Genomic DNA, 27,566 nt, shown 5'->3' with positions numbered 1-27,566 from the left:
TAATCGTAGTGCCACTGGGATTTGGAATGGGGCTCTCAACAGTGTGGGATGACGTCTTGTAGTGCTTTAGTATCACCATTATTTAGGGTTCTACGTTCTTTAAATATGTGGAGCAGATATTCTGTGTAGTGTACATCTTTGGAGAGTTCTGGCGCGTGTGTGGTCAGTTTGAGGGTTAAGATATAATATACGGATGATCCGTAATTTTATTTTGAGTCCTCTGAATTATTTTCTTCACGAGGCAAATCAGGTCGCTGTGAATCCTGGTGATAACCATAGTTCGGTTGTAAGACTAAGCTAGGGTATCGGACATGTTATTTTGCAAGGAAACAAGGTCGGAGTTTACTTGTCATGAAAACCCAAGCAAAGAGATTTTTCTGAAGAAGCCTCTATAAAATTTCCACATGGCTTTCACTATTCGTAAAAGCATTTTAGTTACAAAACCATGTCCTGAATTATATTGTGAGAATTTTTGTTTGATTTTTGTCGATCCACTGGTTCTCCTAGTTTATGGTTAGCCCTTCTAGGATTTCGTCAGATTTTGACAAATCTCTGGTAAACATCACGGATGTAACGCACTCAGTCAACTCTCATGGTAGCTGATTTATTTCCACAAGGAACACTACACATAGTTTAATTGCACTGTACTTGTGAAAGTCGGTCTCTGCACAACAGTACGTGACTTCGATGTTATCAAACCACAACAGGATGAGTTGATGGTAGCCACATTCTGAGTGCTGACTGAAATAAGTTCAGGATTATAGTCAGATTTGAGATTAAATGTATAAATATAGGATAAAGTCGGGTGGTGTTGATTTTCGAAAGGAAGTTCGCGACCAGGATGACAGGCTAGCACTTCAGTATGACATGACTTGATTTCAAATTTGAGTGAGTAATAATGAATTTCACCTAAACTATTCAAGACTCAAATAAGTCTACTTGTGATATTCTGAGAACTATACATGCAGCCTAGATAATTCCACTCTAGAAGTTTTATTAATCAGGAAAAATCTTGGTGTCTTGTTACCATGTAATTTAAAATTCCATACTAACGGTGAAAATGATGGCTTTCGAGAAAAGTTTGAGGCCTATCTCAGCCAAGTTTAACCAGAAGCTTTTCAGCTAATTTTTAATAGTTTTATTCGACATTATATAGATTATGAAAATGGAGTATTTCCAAATTTATTCCAAAAGAATTCGGAAATTACAAGGCATATGCAATAGAAAGCTACAGAATAAGTTCGAAGACGTCAATTCACAGTTTATGAGGAACGTGAAACTCGTTAGGCGTAATTTCCTTTCATTCCATCTACAACCATTTGAACCATTTGAACCGCTACAGGTTTTTGCAAAGACCCAGCTTGGAAACACGTTCTAGAGCACTAACATCCCGTTTTATATTTTTCTTTTATACCTGTTGGGTCATGCTTCTATATGAATTGGCTGTTCATTTATACCGGAAACTGTATCTCATTCAACAATAGCTTCTATTTTATAGACAAATAATTGAATTACAAAAATAATCGCCAACAAAGTAATATTTGACCGAAAATTAGACTGTTTTCTTTTGAATAAGCATAAACGCTCAAATGGACGACTAATTTGAACGACTACAGTTTGATTTTGTTTAGCCTAATTCTTTACTCCCTACTAAGCGGCCAGTTAACCTGTGACCTCGAAGTCAGCTGGTTGTGTCGATATGCATTATGAACAGTTGCTCTGGGCTGTTAAAAATGGTGACTTGCAATCGATAAAAGAAAACATGAATAATGTACGCATTTACAGTTATTTAATTATTACTTAGTTGTCTGGGGTTAATTCTACTTTTAAAAATGGAAGAACTCTAATTCACTACGCTGCTGACTATGGACAGAAAGAAATATGTGATTACCTCATACGAAATGGTGCAGATTTAAATGTATGCTCCAGTTATTTTTTCACTGATTCAAGGTTTGTAGGTTAATGACAGTTTTGGAGTTACACCTTTGCTTGCAGCCATATATGAGGGTCATATAGATTGCGTATCTTTGCTGCTCAACAATGTAACTCCTTATTGGCTTAATAAGTATATTTTCAGGGCGCAAAGCTGGGGCTAGCTCCAGATGGCTCAACGTACGTCGACTGTGCCGCGTCAGAAGATATAAGGAATATCTTGAGAAACTACATAACTGTATGATACGAGATGCACATAATCTACACAATGAGTGCCAGAAATTTTGTGTTTTCGTTCCAAAGACCGTCAATTTATTGGCACGAATAGATTCTCTCCGAGTTTCTTCCAGTGCACGTATTCCAGGCTGCAAAATGATGGTTGCTTAAGAGCTTGCACAATATTTTGTTCTCCACTTCTGCTTTATGTTCACTTAACTTTAAACATTATTGTCCATAAAACAAGGTATATTTCCTCCCTTTGTACACAACTTATTTTGTGATTTGTATGCTTTATTATGTGTAAATTTTTCTAATAAACATTTTTCCTAAGTTCTTATTTTTTCTTAAAAACTTGGATTTCAGTGTTTGTATGTACTCAGTGTTATATGCCTAAGAGTTGTGTTATGACTTCAGGAAATTAACGTTTATATACCATTGTTTGGGTTTTTTATTGCCAGGCCCAGTCAAAACATATGTATCTAAAGCATATTCTCACCTTTTCCTCAGGTTGTGTTGTATGATCATCTGATGCATAGTGGATGTTTTAGTATGGTTGATAATTTTTTCCTTTCAAAAACAAACGTGACTTAACCATTTAAGGTGACAATAAAATGCATCGAAGCGTTATCTGATTTAAAGTCTCAGTACAGCGTTGTTGCTTTGGGGCTTCCTCAACATTTAGAACTACATCTCCACTTATCTCTAAAACGTTTGGTTCTGTAATCTATCATGTAATCGCTGAAGAATCATCACCGAAAACAGTAGCTGTAAGTACTAGGCCCATTATATTAGGGAGATGAATGCAGTGTTCTGCGTTAGGAATCATGTTCTTTTATATTAACACTAATATTGTACTATATTTACAACTTCGAAAGTAGCTCTAATAATTTCGTTTCGCTGCGCTAATGGGGTATGGAAACTTGAACCGATGTGGATGCTTACCAGGTTATACTTTGCATTTGACTGACTGATATTAGGGGTCCTGAATATTACGAAATGATAATGATGGCTAGTAGCTAAACGGTGTAATAACATGTTTTTCTCAAATAATTTTGCAATATATTTAGTTTTCATTTGACAGAATTAGTTTGAGACGTTGTTCATAGGTTTTTCCGAGAACATTAGTTTCAGTGATTACTAAGTTTACTCGGTAGATTTCTATATTTGTCAATAATTGTGTAAATATATCATACAGCTGTCATTTATCCCTCTGATTTGTAAGTAGTTTGAAATTATGCGTACTTTATCTATAAAAACTCTAATCAACCCATGCTTATCGTGATATGTGGACTTTACATAAACATACACCTTAGTGGGGTAACGTTTTTCAGTAACCCATATATTAGTTATGATCTACTATCTGAAGTGTGCAATCATGCTGAACTTCCGGTATTAAAAAATTAGCCTTAAAATTTGTATTTCTTAGAGATAGAGTTACTCGAAATAACTATTTAGAGTAAGTATTTACACACAATTAGAGCCTCATAATGCCAATATAAGGTAGTTGGTTGTTTAGAGATAATAGTAACGATAGCTATTTACTTTTTCCAATTCATGAAGTTACATATCCTTTTAGATAATTAGAAAATCTTTTTTTTGACCCCAGTTGCTTTTCTTAAGTTTAAGTATTGTCCTTTTTCCTGTTCTTTGTATTAAGTATTTATTTCCATTGTTTACCGGTCAGTGCATTGAAAAATATTTCACTTTCATTGAAACAGATAATATTTTGCTGTTACTGACAAACAAAAATTAAACCATGTCTACTACTGGTGTTAGGTTCTGTCTCGCAGTCCCAAAGTCGTTAAAACATCCAAAATATTCCGATAATACCTATCAAGTACGTGTTGCTCATAGACTAGCTGAATGTCTTAAAACGTCCATTATGGAAAACCGTCTAATGTCAACTTTTGTTCCTACTGACAGACAGATTAACATTGAGTGTGATGACCAGCCAGTATTTACATCTTGTTGTACAATTGATGAAACACCAACTGATTTGAATAATTGTGGTCATTCTACACACTTTGTTCTGATATATATACCAAAGTTGTGGCTTAAACAATGTGCATCATTACTAAGACCGGATTTATCAATCGATAAACAAGGTTAGTTATCATTTAATGGCATTCAGTAAAGGAATAAATCCATAGTTAAATGTTCTGAAACTTTGTACTTCAGAGCTGTTTTGACAATTTTTGTCTAATATACTGCTTTAAGCCACACAAAAGGGTTAAATAGACCTTTATAAACATTAAACATGTCATTTAATGTATTATGTAGGCGTCTAAAAACCTACATTTATTGATATTCAGACTACTTATCTTAGTTGAGGTATAACCGATAATTTATTTATTTATTTGAACACACAAATATCGGTAAAAAGGGGCATCAGATACATAGTTGATAAATGATTAATGAAATTAAATCCATTTATTTTATTCTACAAATCTTGTTGTGATTAGATTGATTAAATATATGATGATGACCTACCTCAAACTCATGGGCGAACAAAGAAATTATTCGTATCATTGCAGCTAATTTACAGAGGCAACAATTAATGACTCCAAATTTCAATTTTATTTATCTGTGTCAGTTTGAATCGGGTAGTTAATCGCTCGTTCCATGAAATTGAAATCAGCAATCAATGAAATTGGGGTTGCTACCATATATATTTCTAACTTCTATCACCCTTCACCAAATATCTTTTGCTATATTTTGTATTGATAAAGGCTTCTGAATCTATGATCGACACACTTAAGTGATAATTTCCAGGTTTTTAATTAGTCATCTGTGAATCCACAGAAGATATTTTTCGTAGGTTTCTATAGTATGTAGCAATTTCTTCATTCCAGTGGCTTAGATTTTAATAGGATAGGGAGTGACGTAGTTGACGGCGTCGACAAAGTCACTTATCTTGGAAATCTGATCAGCTCCAATGGGTTGGTGTTTGAAGAAATCTCTACACAGATTTAAAAAGCTCGTTTGGCTTTCGCCAACTTACGTCACCTGTGGCGAAGGCGAGATATTCGTCTATCAATTAAAAGACGAGTATACTGTGCAGCAGTTCTTTCTGTTATACTTTACGGCTGCAAAACGTGTTCATTAAGGGTAGAAGATCCTCATAAGTTAGTATGTTTTAGAAATATTGCCAACATCTGCTGGGATCACTGGGTAAGTAGTCGTGAGGTTTGACACATGATATCAGGGAATGATGGTAAATCAGTTGATGAGGTTGTAAATCTTCATTGATTGAGATAGGTGGGCCACGTGTTACGTATGCCCGACCACCGTTTACCACGGCGCGCAATGCTGACTAGTTTTGGAAATGGTTGGAAGAAAGTTAGAGGCGGCCAAACCAAGACGTGGCATCAGTCTTCTAGCCATGTTGGTAGATGGAGACTACTTGGTTGGGTTCCGCGTGACTATCATAACCAGTGGTTAGAGACTGGGTGAAATGGCTTGAAATCGACCACAATGGCGTCGGTGTATACACTCTTTGTCTTCTCTTAAACCGCGAGATTAAAATCGCTTTATACCTTTCTTTCTACGAAATAATTCTTTGTTCCTTTATTGTATCCTTATGCACAATCTTTCTTGTATACATTACTACCATTGATGTAACTAATATGAATTTGATGTTCATCTCGTTGTGCTAATGAGGTGTGGCAGCTTAAACTGATGTATATATGCGCCTGATTGTACTTCGTAGGTGGGATTTTAGTGTGGAGTTCCAGCAAAAAGTGAATGTTTCACGATCATAAGTTCATATTATACAGCTAATGTGTTAACCATTACTTTCAGGAATTATCAATAAGGTTACTCAGTTTGCTAGTTGTTTAATTTTTTATTCCGTTCTTATACGTATTCTGTAACCCGTTGAACAATTGTTTACTATCTCTTCAAGAGTGAATACGTTTAGATGTAGACGATTAGTTGAATAGTTCTGTGGATTTTAGTTATGTCATTGAGGTATTCTACCCGTTTTCATAGGTAAGGTTTATCAAAAGCTTTGATGTTTCAAAAATCACTTATCAAACCCCTAATTCATTTGTAAAGGGGTTTATTATGAGTGGTAAAATATGCCTAAAATATTCCAATCAGTCACTAATAAACAAGACAAAACCTGGTGCATATTTGTATCAGCCGAATTTCCCACGCTTTGTATCAACTCAATAAGAGGAAATGAATAATGTCGAAACAATGTTGTCAACTATATTAGAAAACTAAATAAGGAAAATTTACTTTAAAGGTATGATTGAATTTTAAGAGTGAAACCTATCATTGAAATCATGAACGTATGAAGTAATATTGGACTCAAGAATTGCCTCCAATCATAGATTAGCCAAACTTCTATCAAGGTGTTAACACTTTCCGGGACAATTCAGACTAGCAGTTGATGATTTCATTAACTGATCTCATTTCTTGGGGTGGGAGCCTTGGGTTGATTTTCCTGGTTCATTTTTAAAAACTAACTATAGTGTCACCGAATATTTACACAAAAAAGGCTTACTGCCTTAAACAACCAAGTCCTAATTATTTGCACAGTTTCAAGTTTCCAGTTCGCCCATTCCCGTTTACCATTCGAGTTAAGAGAAATTTAATCCGAATTCATATGTGAAGGTATCAGTATGTCAACCATGACATTTTGGTCTTGGCTTCCAGATAGTTTTATAAATTTGTGCACCTGTGGAGATAACCAAAACAAAAATACGTGTTATCATCAAAGCTTTTACGACTACTACTAACTTCTTAAAGAGTTTTTAATTAATTATTAAACCATTTTGGTTACTTTCCTTCTTGTCTTTTTCTGTGTATACCTTGTAGAACTCAATAATTGTGTTCAAAAGTTAACCGATGGTCAAACAGCTTGGCTTGCCGAACTCGCTATTCGTAGTTTAGTTTTGTCTAAGGCACATATTAAAAGTCTTGTATGTGATTTGGGTTTGTCCTTAAATCTGATTGATAATATTGATGAGTATATTTTATCAAATCGTCCAGCTCTATTCATCTTAGAGTATTTAGGACTAATATCTAATTTAACTAGAAGTCATGACAAAATGGAGAGACGATCTATATGGACCGATCATTTCTCCACTTTAAATGTATTTCCGAATTCGGAGAAATTACGTCAGTATCTTGGTGATTCAATTGGATTTTATTTTGTTTGGATGAAGTCTTATTGTGTTTATTTAACTTGTCCGTTAATCGCTGGTTTATTTTGTCAAGTGTTCAATTTACTAAATGGTCAACATTTTGAAGATAAGCAAGTATCACTGGGAATTCATTTAGTTTATACTATTTTCATGATATTATGGGCTGTTATCTGTACTAAACTGTGGCAACGTGAGTATATTTCTTGTGTCGATCGATGGTCTGGCAATGCCTTAATTGAATTAGCAGCAAATGACTTAGCTTGGCTGTTTAACTTTATTGATCAGAGACCAACTTTTCACGGCACTTGGAGACAAAGTCGCGTTACTGGCTTGATGGAATTGCACTATCCCGCAGCTAAACGTCGATTACGTTATGTGGCATCCGGTTTCATTACACTAGCATGTTTGTTATGGGCTATATTTGTAAATATTGCCCTGTTGAATATGGAAGTAAGTCATCTTATCATTACGCAGAATGCTTTAATAGAGTTATTTACTTGTTATAGAGGTACAATTGAGGTAAACCTAAATGGTGGATCTTTAATTCGCCCACCAAAACATTGCCCACATCCTAGATAAATAGATTCCAGAAGACGAAACCTTTTTCAAGTCAATGGATGTATTATCAGCGAATTACAGCTGTCATTTATATACTTAATGTTAAGTAATTGAAGATCATTTAGTTTATGAAAATTGAGATTTAAAAAAAAGAAAGCTCAAATTTTTAACGTAGAACTGTTCTGGCATTTGAAACAATAACCATTGGTTGATAGATCAAGTGGGAGCAATGTGTCACATTGTAATTTATACACATTTAACGAATGAAAATTGGGATGGGATATGCTGCCTATATTTCAATAATAACCTATACAGTGTCACTATAGTTTCTTTCTTAATATAATGGATTTAGTATAGCTGAATTTTTGCTATCAATCGAACCCAAGACACAATCCTTTCAAGATTTACATACCCTAATACAAAATTAATCAATTGTAGTCAATATCAACAACAACAAAATACAAACCTATACATATAATTAAAATCACGGATAGTTTAAAATATTTTTCTCTCTTAGGTATACTATGATAATACGTTATATGATTATGAGACTAGTCACGTTATGCCAGGTATAAGATTCACAACTCAGAGTAGAAAACCAGATAAATACTAGTTAATAATCTATTCAACACAGTTACAAGCAGTCAAACTTATTGAGTCCTGAGTAGAAATCAATAGCAGGAAATCACATATTTAATAGTCAGTAAGCTAAGTGCCTGTTTGTCCATGCTCACCAACCAATTATACTTTCACTACCATATCAATAATAAATATCTTGATTCATCTCTAAAGTTTTAGTGTTAAACACGAATATATTATTAGCATATTTCACAAATTGTATAGTCGACAGTCAACTGAAGAGTTGTAGCCTGTTCAAACTTTCTAATGGAATTCATTGGATAGGCGCCTTTTAATCTTTTGAAATTTAGTATCTCCGAATGTTTTTGGTGAAGTGAATTAATTCTCATTTCTTCTCGTCCAGTCAATCTTCTTTTGAAGTATTCAACATTCATGCTTAAAGTTCACGAAGATACCGTACATCTTCGTAATTCTACATACTAATATTTTTTCAAGTTGATCTGTTTAAAAGATTTATTTGTTTTAATACACAATGAAACGGTCCTATTTCTTGGATAAGCTTTTAGGCACTATTTTTAGTAGTCACACTGTCAGTATCACAGTATGATCAAACTGCTCAGTTTAGCGTAGTTTCATAATAACATGCGAAAGAACCCTCTACCTATTAAAAGGAAAGTAGTCTACCCAACCTTTCGGCGTGCTTTATCTTATAGCTGTGAAACATTATTTTCCAATGTAGAGGAGATAAATAGGTTAGTAGTATTTGATTATAGATGTCTTCGAAACTGTTAACACATGAAAGAACAATCAAATGAGTGTTGCTGAGGATAGGGACGTAGGGTATTAGGTAAAAAGACGAAAACTATTTGTGAGTCCTCGTTAACTGACTAACTTTTTGAAATATATGATTATTGTATGGTCTGAATCGACTATTGTTTGACGACTGTTTTCATTATTCACTATATATTGTTAATCTAATAAGTAATTCACAGTCATACTATTTTATTTGCATCTTTTATGTTTTGCTTTGTTTTATTACGATAACTTCATCATTTTAAAACATGATGTTTTATTTGATCAAAGTTTATATGTCCGGCTATCTCAGCATTACATTCACCAGTTCGGCAATTATCTCAACATTTTATTGTACCAATAACTTTACTGCTCTTTCAGCAATTGCTAGGATTATTCCTACTGCTTATGATCAAATATTCCTGTAAGCTTGTATCTACCTATATAAAGTCTTTTGATCAGTTGGCTGAAACGAATAATCTCACATAGCGGTGGATTGTTTCAAAATTGTAAAGCTCAAACTGAAAGAATAAGATATTAACATAAATTATTTGACAGATAATAAATAATATTGAGTATTTAGTGTTTAGAAACAATCTTGAGGAGTGCTTGAATACATGCTTCGTCTTAATTAACATTCATTACAAAGGTGTGTTTCCATTCTTGAGAAAACTGATGTTTTCTGTCAGATTCAGAGTCGAAGTATACAGGAAAGTTGAGCAACATTGCAAGTTGATATATAGATATCAGTCAGCAGTAAAGGCTATTGCATATTGTTGAACACGAACTGGTTATAATGACATTTTCCTACCCCGAGAACTTCCACTAAGTAAACCTATATTATATAGTTTAGACAATCAAATATATCATCATTTTGTATCGTTTCTTAACGTAATCACTAAATTTTTGTGACCTTTATCGTACTTTAGCTCACACTTGATATCAGAAAAGACATTGACCAGACAATGAACTTAATTGTACTCTAAGACATCCTTTAGCATTCTTAGCTTTGTCTGTATTAAAATGTACATTGTGTTTTGGTTTTTCATTACTTTCATCATCATATCAGAAGAATATTGTCTTTTAATGATTAATTTATGTTCATTATATTCATTCATTTCAGTCATTATTAGATTTGATTATCTTTTTATTTATGTAAATTATATGGTTAACTGCTTATGTAATAATTTCAATAGTTGCGATGATGAGTCAGTTGAAGCTAGATCACTATGGAAAACCTGGAAACACTGGAAGGCCATCTTGTCTTACTGTGGGACTCCTCAGCAGCGCGCATCCACGACCCCGCCTCGCGGGATTCGAACCTAGGACCTATCAGTCTCACGCATGAGCGCTTAATCACTAGACCACTATAATAGTCGAGAAATAATCCTAAACTTTTAGTATATAGTATAGTATTTATTATATTTTGATAGTTTTACTAATTTCAAGCATATTTCGATAGTAATATTATATGCATAAAATTTTATGTAAATAATACTTACATCTTAAAACCTTTAGTATTGTATAGTAACACAAACAGTAAATATTGTACACTGAAAAGAAGTGAAAATAATCAAAATATCATCACAAATCAATAGTAAGCAAATTAAAATGAAAGAACAAATAGTTATTCACGTTACTTAACTATTCATTAAATTTTTTCTTTAGTCATCTATCTAAAAGAGTTATGATAATTCCTAATACAAAATATTATGGTTTATTTAACTAATTTAGTGTCCTACGAAAAAAAAATAGCATTACATAACATTGGAGAGTAAGTCAAATTATATTATGAGTTTTGTTAAAATTTACTTTACACTAATTCAAACCCTAGAATATCAGTAACAGAAAATTAAATTCACAGTGATTCAATTTTCAAATCGGATCACGTATGTTTATTGTTTTAGATGCCAAGAATAAGACTGGACCTCTTTTTCTTAATTATCCACAATTTTCAATGTTTAATTTTAAAAAATATCATTCTTTGATAAGAACTTACTTTTAAATATGCAAGAATTTTTCAATTTATTTAGGTCAATCGTAATTTATGAACGTATCTAAAGCATTAGTTTGCTATATGTATTCACAATACTGGATAAATATTTATGGTATGTCTCAATACTTTTAATAATTAATTAAGATGTAGAAGAGGTTTAGAAAGAAGACTAGGTGCGTATTAGTTTCGACATAGATATAAATTAGTAGAAATTATTGTTTCTTAAACTGACTTACTCCTACTACCCGTTGTGGAGGTGCACGAGCCCCCCACCAGCATTGTCCATCGAACTCCGTATTGGGCAATCCTCTCCGATTTGTTTCACGTTGCTACTCATTCCTTTGATGTCTGCCTCCGATTCTCGGCATAGCGTGTTCTTCTGGCCTTTCTTTTTTCCATTTCCCTTCAGGATTCCAAGTTGGTGATTACCTTAATGTGTGTCCTATTCGCCTCTAACGTCTTTTCCTAATTTCCTATCCAGCTGGAAGCTCGTTTGTTCTCTCCCACAGTTGGCTGTTGCTGGTGATATCCGGCCAACGGATATTGAGTATCTTGCGTAGACAATTGTTTAGAAATACTTGAACCTTTTAGATGATGATTGTGGTAGTTCTCCACGTCTCAGCCCCGTACAGTGGAATTGTCTCGACGTTCGTATTGAAGATTCTGACTTTGATATTGGTTGACAGTTGTTTTGAGTTGTATATATTGTTCAACTGTAGGAATGCTATCCTCGCTTTGCCAATCCTCGCCTTAATGTCTGCATCCGATCCTCCTTGTTTATTGATGCTGCTGCCTAGATGTGGGAGACTTTCCACCTCTTATAGAATTTCTCCATCAAGTGTGATTGTGTTAATCCTCTCTGTGTTGTATTCCAGGATCATGCTTTTTCCTCTGTGTATGCTGAGGCCTGATGCTGCAGAGGCTGCTGCTAAGCTGACTGTCTTCATCTGCATTTGTTCGTGCGTATGGTATAGAAGCAATAGATCATCTGTAAAGTTTGAATCGTCTAGTCGAATCCAAGCTGTATATTGTATTCCGTACTTTCCCTGAGATGTGGAGGTCGTCATAATCCAATTAACCACCAGAAGGAAGAGAGGGAGAGAGTAGGCAAACTTGTCTGACTCCGGTCCGCACTTGAAATGCATCTGTCAACTGTCATCCATGCACGACTTCGCAGTGTAGACCGTCTTTAAATTCTGGATGATGTTGACAATCTCAGGTACGCCATAATGTCGAAAACGTTCCCATAATGTTTTCCTATCCACACTGTCGAATGCTGTCCCATAGTCAAGGAAGCTGATGTATAGTGACGAGTTCCATTCAGTTGATTGTTCAATGATGATCCGCGGTGTCTCAATTTGATCTGTGCTTGAGAGGTCCTTGTGGAATCCGGCCTGTTGATCTCGAAGTTGGGCGTCGACTGAATCTTTCATCTGGTTCAGCAACACTTCGTTGAATACTTTTCTTGGTACCGATAGTTGTGTGATTTCACTGTAATTGTCGCAGTTGCTGAGATCTCCTTTCTCTGGTAACCTAATGAGGTGTCCTTCTCTCCAATCTCTCGGCACTTGTTTTTTTTTTCCCGAATCTCCCTGAATGGAACATCTTTGCAGTTACTTCCATATATGGCTTCAGTGCTTCAGGTGGTACGTTGTTAGGTCCAGCTGTTTTCTCAATAGGAAGGTCTACGTGTACTGTTTTCCTTAAACTTATTCGTATGGATAGCTAAGATCTCGGGGTTCAACGGTGATTTAATGTTTAAAACATTTAGATTTCAATGCAATAAATCTGAGGTTTGAACCTCACTCCACCTACTTAGGTTTGGAAATCCTGTTGTTGCCACTAGCCCTAAAAAATTATACAACTCATACTTGGTATGTGCGTTTTATCGTCTTCAGTGATAAAGTTGCTTCCATACAATAGGAGTGTTCTGTTATCACGATTGTGAATCTAAAAGAAATAAAATGATTGATACTTTCGACACAGTATTAGCATAGTATTCGAAACCTTTGTTTGCACAGGTTAGAACTTTTCACAAAATGGTATAGCTAATTACGGTTGAATAAAACATAGTTGACTAGTTTCTTAAAGATAACAAAAATGTCGGATTATAGGTCATTTTTCGTATTTTGCTGTCCTTTTTTTATCTTTTATCTTCTCACTTCCATATTATCGCTTAGATTTTTTGTTATTGTACTGCCTAATTGTGTCTAACGCCATAAATCGGCACATTTTGACACTGAATTAAGTTAGTTTAATTGCGTTAGCTTTATTTCTATAGCAAAAGATAAACATTCTAATACACTCTGTATGATGTTGAACTCATGGAAATTTTTCTACACTATCATACATCCATGTGTCGTTCGCTTCTCTCTTAGCTGTTGTTGACATTATCTTCATCTCACTTCTTTTCTCACAGGGTTTTATCGTAGCAGAAAAGTCGCCATGGTTTCATATAGGATTCGTAAGTCAGTTCGCTGAACCTGATGCAATATTTGATCCGAACGCCAATGGAATATTATCGTATATTCCTGGGGTTTTACATTCTTTAATGGTTTTCGTTATGAATCAAATAATTTTTCGTGCTATTGCTGAACATCTAACCGAATGGGAAAATCATTGTGTTAGTTATTTTCATTTTTATAGAATAAATATCATGAGGTCTACAGATTAAATAATGATATGTTTTTTATATGTCTAAAATTTTAAGTCTCATATAACTCTGTGGAAACAAACAAATCTGCATGTAGATCCAATTAGTTAATTTGATTTTAATTTTGTTATTCAGTGGTCAAGACTGAAGTACTCCAACATAATGAGTCACCATTTCAAATTTAATGGTGTCTACGAGCCCTCTGGACTGGAGATCATTACAGAGAATTAACTGTCAATTCGTTGAAAAGCGCAGATGAATATTAGTTATATATACAAGATGCCATATCAAGTTAAATAGGGTCTGTATAACGTTTCGGGACCCTTCAACCTACTCCGGTTAATTGCGAGCATAAAAGACGGTGAAGCTTGGAGGACGCAACATACTCCCTATTTGAAGGAGTTTGTTGATTTAGTAGCCTTTGAAAAGTATCACTAGTAACCAGAGCCGTATTGTCGGTTGAACGATATATAGGGTTAGTGGCATAGCTATAAGGAATTTTTAAAAATGTCTCAAAAAATGGGTGGAGAACTTTAAGGAACATTTTAGGGCTCCACCAACGTTAGATAGATTATTTTGTTCTTATTCACAGATGATTAATGATGAGCCTAAAGAAGCGGTTATCTAATAGAATTTCTTACAGAGTTTCGTTAACCAGGAAACCAAATTCCAGCTCTAATCAAAGACTAGAAATTTAGGACGTTACTGAACTGTTTGGAGAGATCTGATAAAGTTAGTGTTTTTTCATCCTTCTAGAAAGCGGTTGTCACTCTCATTTTTAAAATTGGCGATGAGCGCCTGGATGTATAATATTTGGTTTGCATAATAAGAATGCAAATTGCTTCTGTAAGATTGGCGCCTATTCCTACTCACCCTTTGTAATTAGACGTTGGAACTAGTCCAGAGATTCGTATACCTTGTTAGATGTTTTTGGTGGCCGTGTTCCAGATAAGGATGAGGTCTGGGGACGTGTATTAGTACACAGCGGTTGATAGTTCTCTATGCGTTACAATCTTGATACGTAATCTTTAATGAATTATTTTTGACGCAAGTCCTTTAAATTGTACATTGTTTGACGACTCCGATCGACTGCGAAAGATGGGAAAGGTCAGTTTACAACATTTCAACTTGAAATAAAAATTTAGTGTTAGATTGACATCTGTTGATTAACTAGGTCCCATTTGATGGGATTTTTATGATCGTACAGCTGATTTGTTTACAAATTTTCTGAACATTGTTCAACAGAGTAACAAATGGGTATTTTCCAACAATTTATCTTTTGTTTCATACCTTAAGTAATGAGATAGTTTTTCTAACCGAGTGAAATTGGTCTTGTTTCCCATCTTAGACTATATTATTTAATGAATACTATTTTTGCTTTCTTTAAAAAAATTTTTCTTCCTGATTATATAAGTTTCTATAGTCTAATTCTTCCCAATATTATAATTTCACATTAATCTTAGATTGTAAGTGAAATTTCTACCAATCAAACTTTATAATTAGAAATCATTAATTTTCGAAATAATATCAATCAAACAACATGTTACTAATAATTAAATAGTTGGCACAATAAAAAAGAATTAAATTTATTTATATTTATCACAAAAATTATAAATTAAATGTTCAATATGTAATAATTATTTTTAAATAAGTAATATTATATTAATCTGTTTACAGGTATTATTATGATTTTATGCCCGGCTTTTATCACGTGATTTATCCACCAATCAAAATGCGACTTATACAAATCTTTGCACTATGACAAAACCAATGACGTTCAACCGGTATGAGCAGTCTAGCGTCCTTATTGGTCCTATGGTCCTACTAGCCCGTCCGCTTGAGTCCAAAACACAATACCAGCTTCTGAAATACGAATCATTTATTTCAGACATACTCGGTTTATATATCAATCTGACAGACCACAACGTACCATAAAATAAAAAATAACATTTGTACAATATTTGGCCAAATGTGGCTGTGAACGTGGGAGACAGTGGTCAATAAACTAGGCATAATTTAGGGCCAATAAATCGTACAATAATAAATTATAGGTCAAAATAAAGCTTATAATAAGAGGAATATAAATATACATAATCTAATTATTGAATAGTTACACCATAAGAATATATAGAAAATATTAGTCAATTAATATGTCTCAGAAGTTACTTGTGATTTAATCTTCGCTCGGATATAACAGGTATGATTACCAAGGTTTGATTTGATAATTTCGAATAAATTGGTTCCGTTGTACTATTTAAATTTGGATTAATTTTAATTTGGTTATTTATTCTCTGAAGAAAGTGGCTTACACTAAGTCACGAAATGTCAGAAAATCTAGTTTTTCTACTCATTAAGATATTAAAATATATTAATTATTTATTAATCTGTTTACGTTTTTTTTCTCCCTTTGTTTTCAGACAAATAAGGATTATGAACGTGCATTGATTATAAAACGCTTCTTATTTGAATTGGTTGATGCATATGGTGGTTTAATTTATTTAGGCTTTATATTAGCTGATCGTTTGGCATTACGTTCACTTTTATTAACAATGTTTGCTACTGATTCAATAAGACGCTTAACACTTGAATGTATTATACCATACATAATTTATCGATTTCGTGCATGGAAAGAAAAACAATCAATTGGTTTAATTAAACGTAACCACAATAGTGAAAAACCTATGTATCAAATACGTGTTGAACGTGAATTATGCGCAGATATTTATGAATCATTTGATGATTATTTAGAAATGGTTTTACAACATGGTTATCTTGTATTATTTGCTTATGCATCACCATTATTTATTACAATTTTAGCTATATTATGTACATTTCTTGAAATACATTTTGATGTATTCAAATTATTTTGGGTAACACAATGTCCTAAATCAAATTTATTACTTAGAGAACAATCTATATGGTTATTGCTATTAGGTATACAAGCTTGGTTATCTGTATTAACTAATGCTGGTTTATTAATATCAGAAATTCATCGATTAGAAATTTTAACTGATGTGACTGCAAGCACTATATTTCTAATATTTGAACATTGCCTTATATTCATTGCTTTATGTATACATTTTTTAATATCTGATACACCGGTTACTGTACGAGATGCTAGATTAGCTCGAGATTTTGCTAGAGCACGTTTGTTGAGTCCTAAAAAAGATAATTAATTATACGAAGATCATGCTGCACATAAATGCACGTATTACATAATACACAAAGTTTAGAAAGTCGTGATGTGATATATTAGTAATTGTTTTAGCCTTTTTCACCTACTTATATTTATTATTTTGTTTGTCCTGATTACGTTGTATCTTACTTAATATACTTTACAATTTTAGTATATGAATTTTGTAGACTTTTGTTTGTACTCATCAAACTTAGACAATACGTTTTTTTCAATGATTTGTTATTGAATGATGTTTTGAACGTTTATCCATAAAAGTCAATACAAAATGTTGTCTTTCCTATTATCATCCAATCCATCAAAAATCAGTCACATTTGATCCTAAGTTAGGATAATTTAGAGGACGGTTAATATATCAGTAGCATTCGTCAACTGTTTCTTCTTAGTCTTAAATATCTCAAAATTGTGCACATCATACGATGTTGAGTTGAAAACTTGTAGGTCTCTCACAAAGCGTGTTACATTTAGATAATTAAACTGGAGTCCATCAGGGTACATCTCTAATTTCAACCAATCAACTCAAAACAAATCACTTGTTCATGTTTAAAGGACAAACCATTTGGGGAGCACCAGTGGTTGTAATTAATTTCCTTATGTATTCGAATCTCTCCAAATTTAAAAGTGACTAAATAGTTTGCATATTTCTCAGTGACCGAAAGATCTTAATACTGTTTCCATATTTTATAATAGCTCACTGAAGTTACAAAGCTGTTAATTAATAAATACATTTTCAGAAGAATCAATCACAAACCGATTGAGTCAAGATATTATTACGGCTGTAAATCTGTCATATTCAAGAGGTCTTACCAAGATAGTATGACTTATTTATCAGTTAACAAATCGTCAGCCAATGAGGAAAATGTAGACTACATGTTAACAGATTCTTCTTCACTTATATTAGTCGTGAGATTAATGTGACACTAGTAAGTGGAACTTATATTAGTTCCTGTTTTTCATATATCATATTATGGTTTACAAAACTGATTCCTAATATGCCTATTAATATCTAATTAACATGAACAATTCAAATTGAATTTGTTTAGATACTCTCCATTAATAAAGTCAAAGTTGATTTGCAACAGTAGCTTAATTTATCAGAATATAGCTAGAAAAGTTGGTTGTAAGTAATGTAGAATTATTTATTTCGTTCAGCGACATACTTATCCTTTCAAGTAAAAATTGACACATGAACTACTAAAATCAATAAATTATTTGAAAAAGAAACTCGGGAAAAGTACGAAACATGACCTATTTAAAGAAGCTTGGATGAAATTATTGTTAGAGTACAAATTATATAAATACAAACATTGGCTAGGTCATAGAGTTATGAAAAGACATATCTTTAAAAAAATAAACGCGAGAGCATTTAAAGTTCAAAGGTATGATAGATCTATTTTGGTAGAATAAAATAATAAGAAATATTTCAATTGGGATAACAAAATTAAGTTAGATAATTTAATTAGTATATTTAATAACATTCACCCATCTATTAATTTTGCACTTGAGGAAGAACAGACCAACACCATATTATTTCTAGACTTCCAACCAATAACAAGGGTAGGTGGAATACTAAAAAGAGGGATTCATAGAAAGTCCTCAGTTTGAAAATATTCTGTCATCGTTATAAAGCTGTACCATTCAGATATAAAAGAAACTTAGTAAAGATTTTGACTCATGGCTCCAGAATGATTTGTTTTGATGGCACCATTGCAGATGAATTGAGTAATGTTTGTAACCTGCTTAATAGGAATGAGTGTGCAACAGATTCATCAACAAACATAAATGAAATGTAAAGAAGACCGAATGTTCCTACCGTTTTGAAGAAAGTACTGTCCGTAAAATTACAATTCCTAAATGATTCTACCAAGGAAATTGTAACTAGAAGGTTAAGAAATGCGGGTCGGAAACAGTCACTAGCCAAACTGAACGCGATGATGAAGGTCATCAATGAAGGCAGACTGAATTCTCCACATTCATGTGTACTTGCCAGTCCAACTCCTCCTATGGAGCCAGTTATATCAAGTGAATAACTCGGCAAATTCGTCATCGCATATCAGAACACTATTCAGTTATGGTTAAGCAAGAGACAGGTAAGAGTGACTAACAGTTCGATTCTCGATCACTTGATGGACACAGGGCATCAAGTTGGCTTGAATAAAGCATCTAAGTTTGTCCACAATATTCCATCGAATTTACCATATGGTTTGACAGTTTGCATATTGCTGGAATTATCGGAATCCATGTTCACATAAATAATCATTGCATTCAAAACAGGTTTGTGCAACCACTTTCCATTAATCGGCCACCAGCCAAAGCAGTTTATCAGTCAGTGATAACAGCGTAATAGATTACCTAAATAAACATGATAATTAAAAAGTACAGACTGATAGTGTGATGACAGATGTTTTAGTTGTGATAAGGATAACAAAAGCCTGAACCCATGTTTCATAATGGGAAATAGGTCAGAAGTTTTGCGTACAATGTATGGTATTTTATAACTAGATTCGAGTCTGTTTTCGATGGTTACTACGTCTTTATTCTTAATACTTTGTGCTAGATTGCCTGCGGTGGTTGTCACACAGCCTGTCTGACAGAAGATGGCATCCTGTTTTGTTTTGGATGCAATAAATTTGGTCAGTTGGGATTTGACTCATCTATGAAAGCTGTTGACTCACCAGTGAAACACCCACTCTTAACAAATCAACAATTGGATTCCAATATGGTTATATCATCTGTTTACTGTGGTTTATGGTCCACAACTCTCTATTTAAACTCAAAAACCTGATGTTTGCACGAAGTACTCATGATATTTTTTATGGATATATTTTACGTGAACAAATTTTCTATTGAAGACAGTTTATTAAAAAAATTTCACTGTAAATCATAAGTACCACTCGTAGATGAAATTCAATTATTTTGTAAAGAACATATTTTTAAAAACATTGGTGATTATTCCAACTTATGTAGTGATTTTTATATGAGTCAAAAGATGCGAGTTGAAAGTATAATTATCCTATGAAGTAAACATAGTTGAAATTTGTTTAGAAATGGTAGTTAATATTAAGTTGATATCAAAATAAACTGCGAAGACGAATTTGAGTAGTTCTCCGTTGCGTGAAATACGTGGTCTGCTCAGTAAGTGTAATAGCAACACATGTATGAAATCTCATCACTGTGATAATAATATATGAGGTCATCCAATAAGTCTTCGAACTAGAACGATGTGAGTGAGAATACCATCAATCGTTACTCGTTTACAAATCATTGATGGATAAAAGTATTCTGCCTCCACAGTACGATTTAAAGGGTATATATGTTTAAACAAACTTTGGTTTTATGTGCTGACTAAAGGAAGAGAAAAAGTATATGCAAGTACTACATTAGTTAACTACGGAATGTTGAATATGTGTGCAAAATTCTAAGACCTTTATGTTTAATTAACCTACCAACATTTTGCAAGTTTTTACGTTGTAAATCTACTTTTCAAACCAAGTATAACATATGGAATTTTGTTTCGTGTTAACCTGATTGTTGCGAATCGCGGTATTTGATTGTAGAACATATTCAGTCACACAAATTTAAGGAGCTTCGTGCACTGATAGTGAAGCCTCCAGTCTATTTCACAACCATTTAATCTTCTTACAATGAATTTGGCTTAATCATTCTGACGATTATCAAATACATCTTGCATTGTTCACTACAAGCGGCAAAGCTACCTAACCTTTCGATATCGTGTTTATTTCTAATTCCACAATCAGGTGATTACAATAAGCTTATGAAACAATTAGTGAATTGAGAATAACAAGTATTATTAAGTTAGGCAGTTCCCTGGAGTGATATAAGTGAAGGATTAAACAAGTTGAAAACACACAAAGATATGTACAAGTTACTTAGCGAAATAAGTGGATAAGTGTCAGTAAGATTAGTTTTCACCGATGTGACTGTACAAACATAGGGTAACAATGAATCCTAATAAATGTTAGTTCGTGTAGTTTTCTGATTAACTGGGAAGTACTCAGTGTGTTACACCGATTCCATGTGTTAGTATAAGCCATCCAGAATTACTGCTTACACTACCACTCGTTATTGTAACCCGATCGACTGTTAAATTGACCCTCGGTTACTATGCAGTGAAGTTATTTTACAGGTATATTCTGGTGTTTCATGGTAGGAATATTTCTATCTAGCAGTAAAAGCTTCATATCACATGACTATTTGCAATATCAAAACAGCCGTATAAGGAATCTGGAGATGCATCAAGTTCATATAATTTTCGGTGCTACATAGTTCCCTCACCTACCTGTACAATGTTATAATATCTCCAAATCAGTTCAGACCTTTTGCGATATTCCCTTCAGTTCGATATGGGAACGGATTGAATTACCGTTAGAAAACGTACTTAGAGGCATGGATATATCGAAATAAGTCGTTCAAAGCAGCAAGCTGAATGTAGTTAGGATACTTGGGAATAAATGCAAAGGGAAGTTTTAACCAGTCAGTATAGAAAGAGGTATGAAGCCTTGAAGAACAGTCTGTTCGCCACAACGTTGTGTAGACAACATCTGTTCTAATGACAATATAAACCTATTCCTACTCACTATTCTGTTTTATATCTATTTTAAAAGTGAACACTCACTTGATAATCACCTTCCGAAATTGTCTGTTTCGACTATTTTTGTTTTCATTCCCCATATTTCTCTGGAGCACGGACCTCAAGTTATTTCCTTCTTGATATTATCATTATTATCTTACAGACGAAAAATCGTCAGTCAAAAATATATATTCACATTCGATCTTTTACGAAACTATCAAGATTTGGACGAACAGTTTCACACGCATTGGACGTCCATTTATATCAGGACATTTAGCATAACCTTATGTGTATAGAGATCTTAGCCACTGAACATCAATGGTTCCAATGTATCACCTGAAAGACTGATCCGAGTTCCACCAAGTATGCTGTACTAGTGCAGAGTTTTTAGATCGAAGTTATCTTCACCAACTATTTTCCTGAAGATGATGAGGCCAGTCAGGCAAATGAAACATTTGAACCATTCACTTAAAATCCTTGAGATTTTTACGGATATGGTGAGCAATCACGTTTTCAGGAGTAATAATATTAGTTTTATCTGTTGGTCATTGACAGTTAATTCTATGATATTGTATATCTATAATGATTGTGTAAATTATCGATTGGTTGATATTAATGACCACTTAGTTGATGTTGTATAAATCTGATTGTACATAAATCACATAAATTGTGGTGCATTCAAGTATCAGTTTTATTTTGCATATCAAATAAACCCTCATCTACTGTCATCGTGTTCTTACTTGCGCCATCCAATACGCGATTTTCAGTACTAAGTACCAAGTTAGTTAAGTATTCCACGGACACAGCATTTGCTAATTTAAATTAATCTAGATTTCTTTTATAGCTCTATTATTTACGACATGGTCAATAGTCTAGTATACCATCACAAACAAGTGAAGGCTTAACTTCGTATAAGTTCTATTAGATACTTATACTCTTTATAACAATCAATGGCTTGACTAGTTGTTAACATTAACTAGTTGATTCTGTCATGGCATTTAGATCTAGACTGTAAACAGTAACCAGAAAATCCTAACACTTAATCGCAATATTTTTCTTAAAGCTAATTATTTTCTAAATGCTACCGTCAAGTGTCATGTATTGGAGGGATTTGGTAGAGATGTTCTAATTAACATTTGTAATTCGCGAAAGTATTCTGAAGGTGTTTCTAACTAATATGTACATAAAGACAGATAAATAAATCACATCAGTACAAAGAGATAACAAACTTAGTTGAGAATATTGAAATTGTCACCAAGTTAGAAGGTATGACGAACCGAAGAATAACAACTATACATGTTATTGAGGAGATGCAAACGAATGTAGAATACATGAGAAGTGGACGAATAAAAGTCTTTCAAAACTTGCATAATGTCAATGTGCTCACGGTTGACGAGTGTTACTCACTAAAAGCATAACATGGAAACAAGTACCACCAAACTGACTATTACTTCCAAATAACATTCTCGCATAATTATTCGTAATCTGTATATACGGTTTCAAATTTCCCCATACTTCAATGAACGAAATATTTGAATAAAAGTGGTAGTCAATATGGACATATCAAGTTCGCATAGATGATTATTTATTCTGGAATACAAGATCTGACGAAGCATACGACTGTCAAATATATTAGTTCGGTTGTGGTGTTTGAATGAACTAATGATTCCTTTGTACTTGTTGCATGCTTGATTTCGAATTCCAATTACAGTACATTCGTTTGTGGTTATCTAGTACTGCTTGATCCGATTACGTTATTTCTGGGATTCTTAGTTCATACTATGATTCAAATACTTCTAATTATCATATCGGTTCTATTGGCCAAATTGTGTGACTAATATATATATACAGTACACTTTTGTTTGCTTATCTGTCTACCTATTATTCTTGTTCTCTTATTCCTCTAACCTATTAAGATTCGAAACACTCTGAGTAATCGGCACTTTTGTACACAATTCCTATTGGACCTGTCTAATCCAATGCTGGTTTTATCTCATTTTACTGCAATTCCGAAACATCTCAATTGTAATACAATTGGTAGACATTCTAGCTCCAGTGTTCTTATAATTCCAATGCTAATCCAGAATGATCTTACTCTGCTTCAATCTGATGTCCATTCATTCCTTTAACAACTGAATTATGTTTACCATTACTGTAGAAGTCGGGTAACTTAATTAATCAAGCACACAATCAGTAATATTGAAATCCGAGTTCTTAGGCAATCCATTCATTTCTGGGTTTTCGAGATAAGTAATGCGAATACACCAATAACTTTCAAATTACGATATTCTATCCGAAGTTTTCTATACATGTGAACAAATGAAACAATACTTAAAAACAAGTACTTTGAATTCTTTATTCAACTAAATAGAAACATTTTACAAATACATAGTATATAAAACAGGATAGAGAACGATCAGTGGAAATAAAGTTGGAAGTTAACAGATCAATAAGACAGAAAAATGAATACACAAGTTACATACAACAATCCATATCATGTATCAATTCAGAGCACTGTGAAATACTCAAAGTGAAAAACTGTCTACAGGAAATGTACAAACAAGGTGATAACCACTTCTCACTCCATTCCATCGTACAACAAACACGTCATCACAACCATCAACACCATTAAATTATCGTAATTAACTATGTGATGAGTAGTCTGAAATCAGTCACAACATAACACTCGCATCTATACACATTTTTAAATCGAACAAAACAATTCATCAAATGGCATTATGATGGTCACTTTTCAAATAATCGGGTCAAACGCCAATCATCACAATCAAGATGAAATGAGTGGTAGCTATTGTCAAGTTGAGAAGTGAGATGGTATTGAACCGGATTCACAGTGTTTTCTAAGCATGAATATACTGGTTGATTTGTGACCGACCAGTTGATTCAAAACACTATCAAATAGAACTGAATGTTTACGAAGTTGGCAGTGAGCATAGCATTGAAATCTCGAGTAACAGACTAATGGATCTCAGTAAACAAGTCAAATGAGACCATGACTTTGTGGCTAATAAATCTCATTTCCTCAAATCGCCCGGTCTCTCTCTTCCTGGTTCAAAACGTGAATGGTCACTATGTACTACAAGTTTCAAAGTTCAATCATATGTTCATTCGACAGTCTATAAGCTGACTACACTCCGTCAAGTTTAACCAAATTTCGTGACTATCCATTAATTCAGCTCACAAACAACATCAAATGTCAGATATTGGAATGGAGTTCAGTTCAATCAGTTAGTCGGTTGTAAATTGAACTAAAATGACACAATATAATCCCTAATTCAATAATGACGACCATATCACTCTTAATAAATGATTTCGTTATCTTTTACTCTGAATGAATTAAGCTTAATTAACTGTGTTTAATGCACTTCTCATGAAATGACAAGTAATAGAATAAAGTTCGGTTCACTATTACTACCAGATTATATTAATCTGTTATATATAACGTAAATGTGTAACAGTATATGTTTTGAAATAATTCTTAATGAGTTATTATGTCTAGCATGTTACTAACTATTTTATATAATCAGCTATTCCAATAAGCAATAATTAACAATATACATAATAAGGTTCACCAATGCAAAAATGTAGATAAAGTAAAGTAACTTACTACAACATTGAACTTTATATTGAGTAAATTCTCGATAGTGGCGTACGACGTTATTGACTGGATAAAGTCTCACGGTCAATAGAATGCAGTCAACACCGTCCTGATCACACCAGTTTGATTTAAGTAAAAACAAGAAACAACAGAAAAAAAGTTAATTTAATCTTCAGCAGTCATACGGAAATAAGAAATGTGAGCAGAAAGTACTCATTTTCTAAGTCAAATGACGAACGAAATGTACAAACAGTCTTAAACATCAACAAATTTTAAGAGTGTTTGGATTATCGAAATAGATCATTTTGGAGTATAATCGTGTAGAGTAAAAAGAAGAATGTCAATCTTAACTGATATTAAATGCGCCAACCAAATTTATTCACATTAATTTCACCATTGTCTAAGCACTAAATCATGAATATGACCACCTATATGTTCATCGTCCTCGAAAATTAAACCAAAAATATGGCCAGAATTGAAATGGAGATCCGCAGTTTTAAGTCAAATATGAAATGAATAATTGGTGGAGATGTTCTCATATACATATCTTCCAATTCACATGGCCTCAGCTAATTAACAGTAAATGATGACCTAAACCTATGCATAACTTAAATAAGATAGTAATAAAAATACTCGTGAACAACATTACATTTAAAGTTACATGTGAATTTAATTGGAACAAAATCAATTCATTCTCAGTATGAGTGTATACAAAGCACATATGGACTTCAGTCAGTATGTAGTCAGTATGTATACAGTTTTACTTCGGAATATGGACATTCGTTTACGATTATTCCTATCTGCAAACTGTTTAAAACGTTTGTCAAATGAAGTTCATACTTATATTAGGAAAATCAACGTCAAACTTACTGTTTGTCTTTTGGAACCATAAAACTAAAACATCGCCGATGTTCATTACATTTATGTAACACGATTTTAACGAATTCTGAAGTTCCGATAACAAATCCCAATCTCTGTTCTCTATGTATGGAGGTTTCATTATTGTCCAGAGAGAATGATCACATCCGATTCCCTTAGACCTACACGTACGACATGGACTGCATGGATATTTCTTTAATTGACCAAAACACATGAAAGACTGACAGGTTAGATAAATTCCTATGATAATGAGAATGTTGATATACATCATTCTAGTTGAACACAGTTATTTTGAGTTAAAACAACTTTGTTTGAATATATAACCAGAATCACAACGCACTTACTCAAATATGTAAATCAACAGAACTCTATTCATCTGAACCAACCGATTATATCAACCAACGTGTACATGGATATGAATATGGGAGGGCCAAGTAAACACAAAAATGTTGCTGACAATATCCCAATAAACTGAATAACAATACATTCAAATAAGTTGAAAATATTCATTCCTATAATATCCACTCCCAATAACAATAGAAAAATTAAGGTAAATTGAGTATCCCTACCGTTTATTAGACTGATGTTGATAGAATTCATATTGTTTAACATGGATTTAAAAATTATAAACAATGAGTTAATTCAATCGGAGTAAACATAGATTATTTCCGAATATTGTAATTTCTGCATTTAAAATGTAAATAGGTGAATATATAAAAACAAATAAATAAACAAAGTTGAAAACAATGAGACAGGTGAACAGGTGAACAGAAATAATAAGAATTCAGTGGAATGAGGAAAAAAAGTCTGAAGATTTTGTTGTATCTGTTTATGATGATAATGAAGATATACACTCAAGCATTTCTCTGTGCATTAATCGGGCTTAACACGAAGCCACCCAGTATTCCCTGTTGTGAATTTTCGATTTAGACAATGGTGAAATTAATGTGAATAAATATGGTTGGCGCATTTGATATTAGTTAAGATTGACATTCTTCTATTTACTCTACACGATTATACTGTGGTGGACCAAAAAGCATATTAACCGAAAAACAGCAATAAAGTTATTACATCCAAAAGTTAATGTAGCAATAAACAACGCATAAGATAATAACACAAATAAAAGTCCAGGGACGTTACTTAAATCAGCAGGTTGGGGAGTGTCTTGTTGATTTTGGTACCAGAATCCACAATTATAGGTAAATAATAATTCCAATGAGACGATATGGCTCAAGTAGTATATCCGAACGTAGAATGTAATGTGAATGTTACAACAGTCTATAAATATAGATGATAGTTAATTAATCATTCCGTTATCACATCCACAAACATGATAAAACAGGAGACGTATGTATAAAAGTGTATTTAATTATGAGCAGTTAACAATGTCATGCTATGTGGGATT

General features: G+C 33.3%; 2 protein-coding genes across 4 annotated transcripts; both read left to right on the top strand.

Annotated features, from left to right (window-relative positions):
- Positions 1-1,597: 1,597 nt before the first annotated feature.
- Positions 1,598-2,604, top strand: MS3_00005165 (uncharacterized protein). Of its 2 annotated transcripts, none has more exons than XM_051213187.1 (4): positions 1,598-1,771; positions 1,805-1,918; positions 1,959-2,042; positions 2,078-2,604. In XM_051213187.1, exons 1-4 carry the CDS (start codon positions 1,700-1,702, stop codon positions 2,174-2,176), a joined length of 369 nt encoding a protein of 122 aa, XP_051069144.1. In that variant the 5' UTR covers positions 1,598-1,699; the 3' UTR covers positions 2,177-2,604. The 2 variants fall into 2 exon arrangements, with proteins under 2 accessions (XP_051069144.1, XP_051069145.1); XM_051213188.1 differs by having other exon boundaries at positions 2,087-2,481.
- Positions 2,605-2,684: 80 nt separating this feature from the next.
- On the top strand, positions 2,685-17,751 carry MS3_00005164 (uncharacterized protein; the record flags this gene model as incomplete). 2 transcript variants are annotated; one of them, XM_012942684.3, is made up of 4 exons in its annotated part: positions 2,685-4,256; positions 6,976-7,754; positions 13,649-13,852; positions 16,300-17,058. In XM_012942684.3, exons 1-4 carry the CDS (start codon positions 3,908-3,910, stop codon positions 17,056-17,058), a joined length of 2,091 nt encoding a protein of 696 aa, XP_012798138.1. In that variant the 5' UTR covers positions 2,685-3,907. The 2 variants fall into 2 exon arrangements, with proteins under 2 accessions (XP_012798138.1, XP_051069143.1); XM_051213186.1 differs by having other exon boundaries at positions 6,976-13,852; positions 16,300-17,751.
- Positions 17,752-27,566: the final 9,815 nt, after the last annotated feature.

This window comes from Schistosoma haematobium, chromosome 3 (genome assembly GCF_000699445.3).
Source record: "Schistosoma haematobium chromosome 3, whole genome shotgun sequence".
In the NCBI taxonomy this organism is placed as follows: Eukaryota; Metazoa; Platyhelminthes; class Trematoda; order Strigeidida; family Schistosomatidae; genus Schistosoma; species Schistosoma haematobium.
Note: the sequence above shows the minus strand (reverse complement) of the source record. Positions and strands in the feature narration are given on the sequence as shown.